Below are 16,035 nucleotides of genomic sequence, written 5' to 3' on the forward strand. Positions count from 1 at the left end.
CTTCAATGGCAAGAATGTGGATTACTGGGGAGGATGGCTGAAAGAGCCTTAAAACATTTTCATTTTGCCATGGAGACTGCTCTGATGTGACACATGGCGAAAGGCCTAGGAACCTTGGCTCGAGATTTGTGATGTGTAGACACGCCCTCAAGAGAGTGCAAGACTTCAGCCCCTCTTCAGACCTACTCCCCTCTAAGCCCCACCAACACCCCTGGGCCCCGACTCTGGGCACCCCAGGACGACTTCCCTGGGGCACCCTCCTCCTCACTACTGGGCTTTCCAAGTTGTGGGAAGCCAGAGTACTGACCCGGCCTCCCAAGTAGTGGATGCCGGGTTCAGGACGAGAGCACTGGAATTCTCTGGAAAGCTCACTGAGGGAACAAACAAGAGCTCCTTTTGGCCAGAATGAAATATTTCACTAGTTGTTTTCATATGCTTCTCTAGAGAGTTCCATCAAGATGCAAGTCTTGATTTTTTTTTTTTTTTTTAATCATTTTAGGAACATGAGTCCCAAACTCACACTACGCTTACAGGAAAAAGAGGCACATTCCATTCAGTCTGGTCTCACGAGCACTCCTCAGTTTGTTCCCCCTCCCTGCAAAGACTTCATCAGGGATGAAGTAAAAATGACTATTCAAAAAACTAAAAGCAACCCTGTAGAGAGGGGCCAAGGCCCTGGCTCCTTGGGTGGTTTCTGGACAGCAGCCCCAGCTATGTTGTGAATTTTACATTCTTGGGGCAAAAGTGACAGTAAATACTGCCTTTAATGTTCTCCTACTTTATGAAGATAATGCTTTTGCCAAGCATACATGGTTCCTCCAAAGTCCCAGTCTAGCCAGTCTGGTGACGACGTTTGAGAGAAATCACGTGTGCTCAAGTTGAAGTTGTGTGTCAGGAAACAGCAGAACATCCTTGCACTGGTGGGCAAGTCCCACTCCTGCTCATTCTTATCTCTTTTTTTTTTTTTTTTTTTTTTTTGCGGTGCTGGGGATTGAGCCCAGGGCCCTGTGCTTGCAAGACAAGCACTGCACCAACTGAGCTATCTCCCCAGCCCTCATTCTAATCTCTATTCAATTATTCTGAGCAAATATTTCTTTTAACCTCACTTAAAGTCTGCTCATATTAATTGTGAATTCTAAGAGTTACTACTTTTGTTCAGGGTCACAGGCAAGGGACATGTTTCTAAAATATCCAAATGGCAAAATGTCTCTATCTGATATACAGATAGATTCCTTTTTTTCAAGGAAGAAAAAGAAGAGAAATAAAAGCAAAGGGGAAAAAGCTCCTCTACCTACATCTGTTTCCATGACGAGAACAAACTAAAGGCACTAGAAAATAAGAGGTGTGATTACTAAGGTGGCAGGCAAAGGGACCTGAAATCTGAGAACCACTTCTCAGAAGCCAAGTCAGCCCTTCACAAGTCACACATCAGTGACCAGGTCCCACGGATGAACCACTGCTCTGCTGGAATTACATACGTCACATAACACAGGCCTGCTCAGGGCAGATAAGAAAGCATTCCATGCACTGGAGTCTGGCCTCCAAAATAAACCCAGATCATTCTTTTCCTTGCGATACCAAATGGAGTGAAGTCACACTCCAGTGTTTCTATAGTACCATCACGTTAGCTAAACTAAGGGACCGAGATTCAGTTCGATTATTGCTTTGGGAAAAAAACAAACCAACAAACAAAACAAAACGAAAACCTTTATGGCCTAGATGAAAAACTAGGGACATGTGATCAGGCTCCAGATTACAATCTCGACGTGATAATGATATTTGTTCTGAAACATAAAATACTGCCATCTGGAGGAGTTCTGAATATTGACCAATTTGCATGTCTGGGCTCATCATTATTTTCCCCTAAGGTTTTATCTGACAAGTCATCAGCTTTGGGGCTGGAGGCTGCTCCAGTGAGTTTGGACTTGGGCGGTCAGGAAAGTGTACCAAGAGCTAAACAGTGGATGCAGAGCTTGGGTAGAAGCAGTGCATCAGGGCCCAGTGCAAGCCATCTTGCAAGAAGGTCACCAGACGTTGAATGTAGAACTGGGTAAATTATTTTTCCCCATCTGCATTGACTTTTGCTTCAATGCCTTAAGCTGACCAGAAAGGCAAAGCTTACTTTATCCAACACAAGTATTTGGAACAAAAATCACAACAATCAATTTAAGGCAGGAGGGAACCCCCTTAGCTGGCCAAATGGCCTTTGGACTTGGTTTGCTATGAGAAAAAACAACCAAACTAGTAAAGAGTAACTTCACCCAAACCCTAGCCTCAAGAATTCACGACTATGGAACTTGTGGCCTCCAAATGCACCAGGCATCATGGTTCCAATGGTTTCCTTACCCGCAGCTTTTCTTCTGTCTTGGTAGATTGCTTACAGTCGGGATGCCAGACGGTGGACCCTGGAAAGACACGAGGCACCGCTCAGAGGAAAGGAAATGGGGAGAAGCCGCAGTCCTATTGAACCCAATTTCTGAGAATGGCTCATATTCTTCTTCCCCTGTCATAGGAGAGTGTTAGGGCCTCATGCCCAGGTGGCTTATGACACTGAAGTCAAACAACTCCAAGCCCTAAGTGAGGTTTCCTCACCTGGCCCAACCTTGTTCATAAAAGGCAGAGTTCTAGATCGCAAGAATGTTTTAATGCAAGAGATATTTAGCTCTCGATGGGTCTGTTTAGTTTTTCTTTTAAAATCATATTATGATCCTTTAAAAGTAATATCTGAGTGCTTGCTACAAGCTGTATTTAATTTCAGAAATATAAGCCATGCTGATAGCACATTAAAACAATCAAGCTATTTAGTTAGAGAAATAGTCAAACTAGGTAGTCTATATCCAGAATATTCTGGTTATAGTTTGGATATAGCAGATCCAGAAGTAAAACTCGCTGAATTTCTCATTGACCCAATTTTACAGTCGCCTATCCTGAAACAGGAAATTAAAATAAGTGACAGCCAGGTTAAAGTTACATTATCAATCCTTCAAGCTCTTAATTAACTTAAAAAAAAAAAAAAAAAAAAAAAAAAAGCTTTGCTTTTAAACTAGCCAAGCAACTATTTAGGTGTTATTTCCTGTTCCTGGATTAACAGTTTCTCTCTCAGACTATGAAGCACTTTCCTAGATCACAGAATTAAGCAAAACGAGAGAAAGATCTTATCTCCAGAATTCAGTGCCTGGCATATGATTTTATAGGCCATATATATACTATATGTCATTTATATAACTATGGGTCATTTATATGACTATGCAAGTCCTATGTGTACCTAAGGGTTTGTTCAGATGTCAGGAGGGGCAGAAGAATCTGAGTGAGCACTTAAAAACCCCAAGCTAGTCTGGTTACTAAGTGAAAAGTAGTGAGAAACTGACACATTTAAGAGTCTCACCAGGAACATCAATCTTTCTGCATTTCATGGTTTCAGTCTTGAACTCTTTAAGCACAACCTTCATGTACTTGAAAAGTCACCAAATTAAAATAACCCAAAGTGCTTTATACCACTGAGCTAAAATAATATTCAATTAATGACAAGGAAATATATTTCATATCAGAAGAAAACCTCAAACTCTATTTAAAAATCACCTCCACCTTGCTTCCCCCAGAGCCAAAAATAAAAAAAGAAAGAAAACCAAACAAGCAAACCCCAGACAGACACACCAGTCCCTTCAGTACCAACACTGGCTCAAAGGCCGACTACAAAGCACAGGAAATCTCTTAATGTGGAGAGCTGAGGTCAGGCCCAGGCCTGGAGAAGACTGGTTCCTTCGTTCGCTGTGAAGGTGCTGCTGAGTGGGAGCTCAGCAGGAACACCAGGTCTGTGCACAATGGGAGCATTGTCCTCCAGAGGTCTGACACACCAGCAAGGTGACTTGGGCAGACCATCTGATGCTGAGAAAGATGAAACTGAGAGGGCAAGCAAAGGGTACCACAGCAGAACAATCCCTGGAATTCTGAAGGTAGCCCAGCTCGGGAATGTGCTATATTTGTGCACAACTTGAAACCACCCTCTGTGTTCGGCTTCCAGAGCCGCTGTGGACGTGCAGAGCTGCACCTGAGTAGACACGGGTTGACGTGTATGCCTGTCTGTCCTTGGAGTGCTGTAATTGACATACTAAGATCTAAAAGCAGGCCCAGAAACCACATGAGGAATCGATCTGCTTTGTGCAGAAAAATGCAAAGTGACACCTGCCTATAGCCACTGTAGATGTACAGCCTGTCCTTGGGAAGGCGTGTCCTGTGAAGCCCTGGTGAGGCCACAGACTCAGTGCTTGTCACTTGTGTTCCCATGAGGCCCTTCTGCATTCAGGGGTGTTTTGCACTGCAATTTTTCAGAGTGATCACCCTTAAGCTGAAATGACACTGGGCTGTCAATATCTCAGCTTGCCAGCATTTTTAGAGAGAATAGCCAAGACTCTCCTTTAACACTCAAAAATCATTCCTACGGACTTTTAGCTGCACAGAAAGAAAACAGCAAAGCAAACCATTCATTAAAAACACGCACAGTGTTATGTGTAAAGAGACAAGGCAGAGGCAACTGAGACCCAGTAATTATCAGAACTGAATAAGCAACCACTCTTACAGCTCTTGCTAATTTTACTGATGAACCCTTGTCTAATTAATGGCTCTCTTTAAAGATAAAAATAGTAAAATGTTTGTGCAGATGGTGCTGTTTGACGGGTAGAGAATCTGCACCTAAAACTTCTCTAGAAGTTTTGAAAGTGAGGAGAAAATAAAAATGGATCATCGTTTTACATTGGTAACATTAAATTATTTTTGATTAAGAAAATTCTAAGGACTCCCAACAAAGGAGTACCTCCTTGTCATCAGAAATGTCTCAATTTCTCTTGCAGGGACTTTGGGTGTGTTCTTGTTCATTCTGGTTTCAAGAGGAGAACTATGCTATTTTAATAGGGTGAAATGTATCTGTGAGGTAATGCACTAAATGGGAGCTTTCCTTCTGGAAAACCAGAGAAGAGCAAGCTGGGAGACTTGCTCACAGGATAGTGAAAGGAGAAAAGGAGTCACCAAATAAGCAATACTTCCAGAAATTTCTAGAAAGTTTTCTCTCCTTTGACCTTCTGTTTCCCAAACATATTCCTGATGAGAACTGGGGGGAGGAATTGCTGATTGCCACTCTTCCCTCATGTGGAAGTTGGAGTCTTAATCATTCTTTCCAAGCAGCAACACACGAGCTCATTTGTTAACAGCCCCAGGGGCTCCCAGCCAGCACTCAATTGCTTGGCCTATTAAAGCTAATCCATGAGGTAACTTCTGGCTGCATTCGCGTTGGATTTGGGTAGCCTTTCAGCTAATAAAATGCCTCCTTCTCTAAAAACAATTCAACAAACACATAAGACTTTCTCCAAGTGGGAAAGAGTACATCTTACCTTGAAGATACATTTCCTCTCCTTCTGTGAACATCTGGTTGCATCTGCTGCATCGTGCACAGCTGGGGTGATAATGTTTGTCACCTGCCTGCAAGAGAAAAGGCAGGAACATTTAGCTTGCTACTTGACATGGCTCCAGACTCTCTCTTGGATTTAGAAGAAAAGAGAAGATGCTGAGGCATGAAAAATAATTGTCAGATGGACCAAACACCCCACAGCCACAGCCCTGTGTGTTAAAGCCACCCTCACTGGAACTGGAAGGGTCCATAGACCAACTACTCCTGCCATGATGTGACTGCCTTGCCCCTTAGGGTTTTTGGCTTCCATTTCTCTCCTGACCTGGACTTTCCTGGATCATTACCAGTTACACACCATATGCCCGAGACGAGTCGATGCCACCTCCTAAAAATCCCACCGCAAAAGCAGTAACATCCAAATTCACGTTGGAGGTTAATGTTGGTTTATATGAAACCAATAAAAATAAGTGGTCCTCATACCTAATGTGTTATTGCTTTCCCAGTTTAAACATGAGAAATAATAAAATCTACCCAGCTTGCATCAAGGCGAGAAAAACACAGTAACCACTGCTTTTAGCACAGAAGGAGCCCAATCTCCTGTGCTACTTTAAGTAATCTTTTGCCAAGATCTTATGTTAAGAATTTTCTGAGGAAAGCATGTTACTGAGGTGGCTCGGAATTATTCTCTGGCATTTCACATTCTTAAATATGACAGATGTCATCACAGTAAGTGTTGACTTCCCTGAAGCAAAGTGTCACTAGACACAGGGACAATTCTCTAGACAGGTGCCAAGTCATATTAAAGTCATGCTCCAAATACAGGCTCAACAAAACCACAATCCTTTCATTCAAGCTCAGCAACAAAATCTTCACCATCTTAAAATTATCAAATGTACTTTATCATTAAATCATTTTTATCAATCAAGTATAAAAACTTTTTTTTCCCCCACTAAACCACGTGCAAAGGCAGTGCTGAGAAAGTTAGAAATGGCTGCTTCCTGCTTCTGAACCTGTGCAAAACCCCAACAGGAAATTAGAGGTCAGGTTGAGATTCCTTTCTCACACTCTCCTGCAGAAACTACAGAAGTCCCTTCGCAACCAGAGCGTGAGATGTCGTCAGCTATTCGAGATGATAGAGCCAGAAAGTTCTTTAAACTAAAGCTAGAAATTCTTCTTTTCACTGGTGCCTGCCAGAAAATCCCAGAAGTGGTATTCTTGTTCTTGTCTTGCTTTTTATTTTTAAAATTAAAACGGGGGTAATGGTGGGGAGAGGGTATGAGAAGTAAGAGAAGCAATGAAGTGGCTCCTGCCCTTAAGATATCTGGTGTCAAATGTGAGTGAAAGGAAGAACAAAGAAGACTTTAGTTCTGGTTCAGCTAGGACGTCAGTCGTGAGGTCCAAGTTAGTTTGGACAATCCCTGGACTCTGAGGGACATGTAAGTTAAAGAATAAAGGCTCCTTGATAGAAATCTGGTATAGTTTGCAGTAAAAAGTATACTCCTCAGTAAACTTCTTTGGGCAGATAAAGTGTATTTACCATATTTACTAGTGAAATATTAGAAGTACACCCATTAAAGACAGAAACAAGACAAAGATGTACGAGTTCAACAATATCATTTCCACATTGTTTGGGTCCTAACCAATGTGATAAGAAAAGTAAGAGTTCAGTCAAGTGACTGTATTAAAAAAATCATAAAACCATTATTTCCTATTCATTAGTAATAAAAATTAAATGTAATGGGAAAACAGGTCTCTGTTTATAACAGTAACAAATAGGGGGCCGGGAGATAGCTCAGTCGGTAAAATGCTTGCCTTGCAAGCACAAGGCCCTGGGTTTGATTCCCAGCACCCCCCAAAAACAAAAAACAACAACAAAAAAAAACATATAATAGCAACAAATAAACTCGCCAATGTAAGAGCTGTATAAAGAATATTATAGAACTTCACTCGTAGATATAAAAGGCCTAAATAGAAACATGTAATATTTCTGGATGGGAAAATTAAATATTATGAAGATGTTGATTTATTTAAAATGAACCTGTTGATGCAATGCATTTCTAATAAAAATTTCCAGAGGAGTTTCCTTTGGAAACTTAGGGGGAAAAGTCATATGTTTCCTTAACATATGACTTTTTTCTGTAAGTTCATATGGAAGAATAAGAATGTACAAAAATAGACTTTTTTTTTCTTTTTCAAAAAAGGGCACCAATGAGAGGGAATTTTCCTTTCCTGATATAAAATTTTTTCTAAGACTAAAATAATTACAGTACTTAAATATCAGTATTAGGGAAAAAAAATCAATGGAACAGAGGAGGGAAACCAATTTTATACTCATACATACAAGAGCATTTATTTTATATTAAAGTTGGTATTTCAAATACTTCTAAAAAATAGATTATACTATAAATGATGAGCAGCTGGGAGAAGAGCTTAGTGGTAGGGCACTTGAGTAGCCTGTGTAAAGCTCAGGGTTTGATCTCCCGCACACCCAAATAATAACAATAAATAATAATTTAAAAATGATGAAGACAATTGGTTCTCCACTTAGAGAAAGATAAAGCTATCCTAATTCATAACCTACAGAAAAACAAATTGTAGTCAGGCATGATGGCACATGCCTGTAATCCCAGTGACTCGGAAGACTGAGACAGGAGGATCCTGAGTTCAAAGTTGGCCTCAGCAACTTAGTGAGATCCTAAGCAACTCAGTGAGACCCTATCTCTAAATAAGATATAAAATAGGGTTGGGGATGTGGCTCAGTGGTCGAGTGCCCCTGAGTTCAATCCATGGTGCCAAAAATGAATTCCAAAGAGCTTACAAAGCTTAAAGTAGAAACAAAATTATAGAAGTATAAGAAGAATATATAGAAGCCTCTTTCAATAAATGTGGGATAGAAAGACTTTCCTAAGCAAGGTGAAACCTAGAAATAATAAAGACAAATACTGGCTAATAAATGAACAAAATTCCAAACTCTCTATACACAAAGTTAGCAGACAAATAGAAAAAAATGTTTGGAGTGAAACAGACATTATTACCTCATGTACATATATGACCATATGACCAATGTGATCCTACAATATGTATAATCAGAAAAATGAGAGAGTACACTCCATTTATGTATGATCTATCAAAATGTATAAATGCATTCTACTGTCATGTACAACTACTTAGAAATTTTTTATAATGAAAAAGTAAATGGCAGGCTGGGGATATAACTGAGTTGGTAGAGTGTTTGCCTCACATGCACAAGGCCCAGGGTTCAATCCCCAGCACCACAAAAAAAAAAAAAAAGGTAAATGGCAATATGGGATAAGGTGATTTTCAGAGAAAATGTAGATTATCCAAAAACAATAAATAATTTGTTCAACCCTACCAATAATCGGGGAAATACAGTTTTGGGAAAACAATTTTTTCATCAAATTGGCAAAGATTTAAAAAAAAAAAAAAAGTGGGAGGAAGTAAACATTCTCACACACTGTTGGTGACCAAAATCCTTCCTGGGAGGCAACTTGGTCATGTCTATTAAAATTTAATATGCACACGCTCTCACCACAATTCCATCTCTAGGAAGAGATCCTATAATTTCCCACATATGTGCCCAAAGGTGTAGGTACTAAGGATATTTAGTAATATCTTATTTACAACAGCAAAAAACAAAGAAATACAATACAACTCAAATAAGGAAGAAGTTAAACAAAATATTGAATCTTATGTAACCACTAAAAGAATAAACACTCTTTACATACTCACTTGGACAGAGTTCAAACAAATACTATTTAGAGTTCACACTAATTATGCAAAGGGAAAAAAAACAAAAACAAGCAGCAAAAATACTGCCTATTATAGAGCCCTACATAAAGTAGTGGTCAAAAGCATGGTGAATGAGGAAGTATGACTGGATCCAAATCCAGTCGCAGGATTTGAAGGCGACCTGCTCACAGCCTTCAGCTTCCACATCTATAAAATGAGTGGAAGAGTTGCACTCTCCTCCTGGAGTCAAGGAGAGGACTATTAGGACCCTAACATCTCTCCTGGCGCCATGTTAAGGGCTTGAAAAATACTTGTTTAAGCCTCCTGATTAGTCCTACAAGGCAGGCAGTGTTGCCATTTTTCATGTGAGAGGGGACATACTCCGTGTATATGATTTTTTTATGGGTACCCAGACCCAGAGAAGAGAGGAGAATGTCAATGAGTTAGAGTGCTGTGGTTACCTCTGGTGAAGAGATGGGAGTGGGCAGAGTGGTCTTTTTTATCCTCCTCAGTTGCTGACAACAGGAATGTGTTTTTATGTTACTCTGACATAAGAAGACCAAGAGGCAGAGTCCATGACCCTTAGAGTCACAATACCTGGGCCTGAGTTTTCACCTCAGTCTGTACTGGACGTACCATCTTGGGCAAACCACAGAGTTGGAACTTCTATTTCAGAATAGAGATGATACTAATAAAAACGAACTTTTTATTGTGCCTCTTTTGTGTCGGTTACTGTTTTACATACTTCATAAATATTTAGTGAATCTGTCACAATCACCTAAGGCAGACAAGCACTGTGATTATCCCTACTTGACAGATGAGGAAGCTGGGCCTGGAGCGGCTTAGCAACTTGTTTGTGGTCGTGCAGTTAGGAGTCGTGGGTAGGTTCTTAAATAGTACCACAACTAATAACCAGGCAATACTCTGTTGCTGTAACTGCCTCACACTGTCACTGGCTGAAGGACTGAATGACATTGTGAAAGTGGTGTGATGTACCCCACATAATAATAGTGAAGATGGTGGTGGTGGAAATGACGATCTAATAACACTCTGTGCAGAGGGCCATTCCCAGGAAGAAGGCTGTGAGTGTGGCTGTCCAGATGCCACCTTTCCCAAACACAGGCATAGGACAGTAAGTGTGCTGGGTCAACTGTCTCACAAGATGGATGGAAGCCACATCAAGGCCCCTGTGGCAGGTTTCGCTCTATAAATCATTAGCACAAACACCGCTAAGAAACAAAACCATCGCACTGTCAGGGATCTCTGTCTTGACCCAGGCACTTGCTTTATCCCAAGATGCTGAACACATCAACAAATTCATGTCACATCCAGAAATTCAGAGCCACAGGCAGTTTCGGAACCATCTGAGAGTCTTTCCGCTTCTGGAAGAATGCGGGCCTGCAGGGCTAGGACAGGGAGCCCCTGCTTCTCATGGCTGAGCCCCCCTCTGCTTCATTTCTCTTTCCACCAGCCACCCTGCTGATTCATAGACAAGCTCTGTGCACAGGGTCTGGAAAAGCTAAAAAGAGCTGAGCACAGTGGATCGCAAACCAACCAACCAAAAACTGGATGTAGCTGAATCAGTTATTTCAATGTGTGTCATTTTTAGAAGAAGGAAAAGTATTTCAGATCCTGAGCAAAATGAAAGATTAAGTAGCACCCATAAGAAGAGATGATAAACACGGTTCACTGCAGAGAGGAGGCCCCTGGGGACTAACCTGTGAAGCACAGCAGAGCCTTATCGTGACAGGTGACTGACAGTTTACCTGGTACCTGGCCCCATGCACACAACCTGCAGCTCTAGCTACGTTCTGAGAGGCCAAAACCTGCCGGAGTTGGTCAACCCTATTCTCTGTCCTACTTGTATCCTGCCACTCATAACTCCCAATCTGATTGTTTTTGCATTCCCGCATATTAAATGCATATGGAAAAAGACCACATTCTGGCTGACGTTTAACTCAGAAATGATTTGCCTATTTAGCTGAGTTTTACAAAGTACCTGCCTATACATTTAAAGTGCAAAACTTGCTTGCCTTTAAAGTGCTGATTAAATCAGATGTTTCTGGCTTTTTATATTGCTGGGTTAATTTTAAATTTCGAGTGTGAACTTAAGTCCACAAGATAGAATTCTGGGGAAACACCATTTACTCTAAGGCAAAATTCAGTGTTAAGACATCAAATATTTGGTGAAACCTATTGTCTGAAAGGGAAGAGAGCAGCTCTGAATTCCTTGTGGATACCAGGTATGAGGAAAGGACTCCATGATGTACATTAGGAGCTCTGGGTATTATCCTCTAACCTGCTACCCACAGGGACTCAGGTATGTCACTACTTACCGTCTCCAAACTCCAGGACCCTAATCTGAAATATATGAAGTGCTGGACCAGATCATTTCAACTCCCATTCAGTCATAAAATTCTGTTTCTGAATGAAATCACATACTGCTCTACGCTCACAGGCTGGTGTTAACAGAAAGCCATTTGGATAAAGAAAGGGACATTTTTTGATGGTGGGGAGTGGAGCTTAACAAATAATTCCCTAGTGTCTGATAGCCAGGACAAATTCTGAGGGCTCAACTAAGCCCTGTGCCTATGGGGTGCAGAGAAAGAGAACTGCAATCATGGAGATCTTCCCTGGACAATCCAGCTGTCGGGTAACCTGCTGAGCTCCTGACTGCAAGCTGTCCTTAGTGTCTCTTTACCCGCTTCCTCTTGGAGTTCTCTACCCTCACTCAAATCCTTGAGATCAACCTTTATCCAGTCAGAGCTTCTGCCTGTGTTCTTCCAAATAATACTTGTAGAAGCTTACTGGAGAAAGCCAGGGTTGAAGAACAATTAATCAAACCCTTAAAACGTCAGACACTTCACAGAAGAAGATATACAATCAATCAACAAATATATGAAAAAAAGTTCAACATCTCTAGCAATTAGAGAAATGCAAATCAAAACCACTCTAAGATTTCATTTCACTTCAATCAGAATGGCAATTTTCAAGAATATAAGCAACAGTAAGTGTTGGTGACAATGTGGGAGGAAAGGTACACTCCTGGTGGGAATGCAAAATGGTGTGACCATTATGGAAAGCAGTATGGAGATTCCTCAGAAAACTTGGAATGGAACCACCATTTGCCACAGCTATCCCATTCCTCGGTTTATACCAAAGGACTTCAAATCAGCATACAACACTGAGGCAGTCACAACAATGTTTATAGCAGCTCAACTCATAATAGCTAAACTATGGAACCAAACTAGTGCCCTTCAACAGATGAATGGATAAAGAAAATGTGATATATATATATAGAGATGGAATATTACTCAGCTTTAAAGAAGAATGAGATTATGACATTTGCCAGTAAATAGATGGAGTTGGAGAATATCGTGCTTAAGCAAAATAAGCCAAACCCCAAAACCAAAGGTTGAATGTTTTCTCTGATATGCAGATGCTAATTCACAATAAGGTAGGGCATGCTAGGGAAGAATAGAGTTACTTTAGATTAGGTTGAGGGAAGTAAAGGGAGAGGAAAGGGTATGGGGGTAGGAAGGATAGTAGAGTGAAACAGACATTATTACCTCATGTACATGTATGACTGCATGACCCATGTGATCCTACAATGTGTAAAATCAGAAAAATGAGAAATTACACTTTATTTATGTATGATTTATCAAAATGTATAAATGCATTCTACTGTCATGTACTAATTAGAATAAAAAAATTTAATTAAAAAAAACTTCAGAGACTACCAATATGTTTATTGTGATTTGAGTCTCTTGGTAGATGAAGCCAAAAAAAGGAGAATAATGGACCACAAAAGTCTCACTGCGTGAAAAATTGTCACCAGAGAGGAAAGTTTTCTTGACTCTAAGATAACAGCAGTCACAGTAGGTGGAAGTTCTATAAGGACTTGTTCATGCCAGGTGCTATGCCAGGTACCTTCAGTGACTTGTCTCACAATAGCTCTATGACATAGGTGACATTTTACAGCCTTGCTCTAAACCAAAGCCCCCAGTGTTTCCAGAAGGAAAAGCCAGGTTTTGACTCCAGGTCTCCGTGTCTAATCACTGCCTCCCAAAAGCACCAAAGGATTCTCAGACAGGAACCTTCAATGATGGAATTGAAAAATATCTTCCACAATAATTTCCCTGATGGTAGACTGTGTTCAGGTTCTTTCTCACACAGACCCTTCAGAAATACCAAGGGTGTAGCACTGAAAGATCATTGCATGAGGTCACTTCCGTAGGAGAAGTTACACAATCAGGTCTAGCTTTGTAGTTTTTTAAAGATCTAACTTGATTCAGAGATGGAGCTTAGAATCCTCAAAGGAATAAACAAACTGCTTTCCGGCTTTCCGGTCCCTTAGACTCTCCTAAACAGTTTTGGTTCATGGATCAGCAAAAACTCAGTATTCTAACTTTATTGGGACTAAGGAATGCCCCAAGAACTTTTTTTAAATGTGTTCAACATTTCTAAGGTAAGTCCCAGAGATTAGCTTTTTTTAAAACAAAATTTTATAAGCACCCAGATAAATCTATACAGATCACCATGAACTGGAAACTGCCAGTCTGAATGGAATCAAAACCCCAAAGCTGAAGGCAGATGAGCAAGCAAGGAGTGCTGCTTACGTGACAGGTGCATGGGTGGGGAGGGAGAGGGGAATCACGCAAGCGCCCCGTTCAGCTCCGGCTTGAGCTGACTCAGCCTTTCCTGAAGCCACTTTCCCTGGCTGAATCAGGAGAGGGACGATCTGCAACTGGACTGGCCTGATCTCCAAGCTGAACACGCACCTGCTCCTTTTCCTGATGTAGCATCAGTAACAGGCAGGATAATGAGGGCAAGCCTTGGCCTGAAGTTTGTATCCTGGGCAAAGGTGAATCAATCAGTCCACCCAGACAGCTTTTGCAAGCCTGTGCAAAGCTGACCTGCACAGATGAGAGCATCCTGCAGCCCCACTACCAACTGCAACCCCCCTGAGCTTACAGGCTGTGCAGCTTGTTTTTCCGAGTTAGGATGCATAGAATAGTTCAAAGGGAAAATTACTCTCTAATGCTCTGGTTCACCTTGACCACCTGCTCAAAACTAAGAGAATAGCAACTCCCTTTTTTAATGGGAGTAAAGAATAAAAGAAGGCTAAGCATCCCAGGGCAAATACATGTTGGCTCTCTGCAAATGGTTGCTGCTTTCTCTTCTCCTTTCAAGGAACTAGGTGCAAAAACTTTAAGGCAGTCTTTGCCACATAACAGTGTTATTTAAATAAATAAATGTGTTCTGTAAATGTATGCATCTCTAAAAGATACAACCAGTCTTTTTAAAATGTTCTATAGATTCAGTACAATCCCTACTTTAGATTACGTAGAGGGAAATGAGAAGGGGGAGGGGGCGGGGGTATGAAAGATGGTGGAATGAGACAGACATTATTACCCTATGTACATGTATGATTACATGAATGGTGTGAATCTACATCATGCACAACCATAGAAATGAAAAGTTGTACTCCATTTGTGTACAGTGAATCAAAATGCAGTCTGTATAAATAAGAAATAAATGAAAAAAATTTTAAAAAATTTTTCAGCAGGATTCCATGTAGAAATTGGTAAGCTGATCCTAACATTTATATGGCAATGTAAAGGGCCAAGAGTGAAAAGGAACAAGACCAGGTTGAAGATTTTAAACTATTTAGTTTCAAAAGTTACTATAAAGTTATAAGTAATCACGATAGAATAGTTTTGGCATTGGGATAGACTGAGAGATAGTGGAAAGGAGAGTCCAAAATAAACTTCACATGTTCTTGGCCAACTGATTTTCAATAAAGTGCTAAGGCAAGTTGATGGAGAAAGGACAGTTTTTCTAACAAGTGATGCTGGAAAAACTGGATGTCCATAGCCAATTGAATCCTTACCTCACACCACACACAAAACTCAACTAAAAATGGATCATAGGGGCTGGGGTTGTAGCTCAGTGGTAGAGTGCTTGCCCAGCATGTGTAAGGCACTGGGTTCAATCCTCAGCACCACATAAAAATAAATAAATAAAATAGAGGTATTGTGTCCATCTACAACTAAAGAATATTTTTTTAAAAAATGGATCATAGACCAAAACAGAAAAGCCATGTCCATAAAACTTGTAGACAAGAATACAGGAAAAAATCTTCATGACCAATTTTTAGTAAAATGTTTCTTAGCTATTATATCGAGAGCATAATCCATAAAAGAAAAACAACTCAATAAATTGAATACTATCAAGATTAAGTTTTCTTTCTCTTAAAGATATCATTAAGAAAACAGATTGGGACACAGTGGCATACACGTATTATCCCAACAATTTGGGAGGCCAAAGCAAGAGTATTGTAAGTTTGAGGGCAGCCTCAGCAACTTAGTAATGCCCTAAGCAACTTAGCGAGACCCTGTCTCAAAATAAAAAATAAAAAGAGCTGGGAATGTAGCTCACTGGTGAAGCACCCCTGGGTCCAATCCCTGGTACCTCAACACGCACACCCACAGAAAAGAAAATGGAAAGACCGGACATAGATTAGGAAAAAAAAAATTTCAAATCATATATCTGAAAATGGATTTGTCTTCAGATTATATAAAGAAGGCTGCCAATCAGCAATAAGAGGCCAACCAACCCAATTACAAAATGAGCAATGGTCTGGAAGTGTAGCTCAGTGGTACAGCATTGGCCAAGCTGTGGGGTTGGTCTCCATGTCAAAAAAAAAGAAAAAAAAAAGACTCTCACCAAAGAGATATGTGCATGCACAATAAGCACATGAAAATATTTTAAACACCTTTAGTCATTAGAGAAATAAAATTAAGACCACAGTGAAATACCACATGCACGTGCCACAATGGCTACGCTAAGAAAACTGCCTCTACCAAGTGTCGAGGAGGATG

At 40.6% G+C, this 16,035-nt stretch overlaps 1 protein-coding gene across 18 annotated transcripts in view; it reads right to left on the reverse strand.

Moving 5' to 3' along the window:
* The window catches only part of Ablim1 (actin binding LIM protein 1), a 277,478-nt gene that overhangs the window by 45,184 nt on the left and 216,259 nt on the right, over window positions 1-16,035 (reverse strand). For all 18 annotated transcript variants that reach the window (XM_047553301.1, XM_047553300.1, XM_047553302.1 and 15 more), the window contains exons 7-8: window positions 5,385-5,472; window positions 2,347-2,405 (exon numbers count right to left, since the gene is read on the reverse strand). In XM_047553301.1, the coding sequence (XP_047409257.1) occupies window positions 2,347-2,405; window positions 5,385-5,472 (147 nt within the window). The remainder of the gene's footprint in view (window positions 1-2,346; window positions 2,406-5,384; window positions 5,473-16,035) is intronic.

Source organism: Sciurus carolinensis, chromosome 5 (assembly GCF_902686445.1).
Source record: "Sciurus carolinensis chromosome 5, mSciCar1.2, whole genome shotgun sequence".
Taxonomy (NCBI): domain Eukaryota; kingdom Metazoa; phylum Chordata; class Mammalia; order Rodentia; family Sciuridae; genus Sciurus; species Sciurus carolinensis.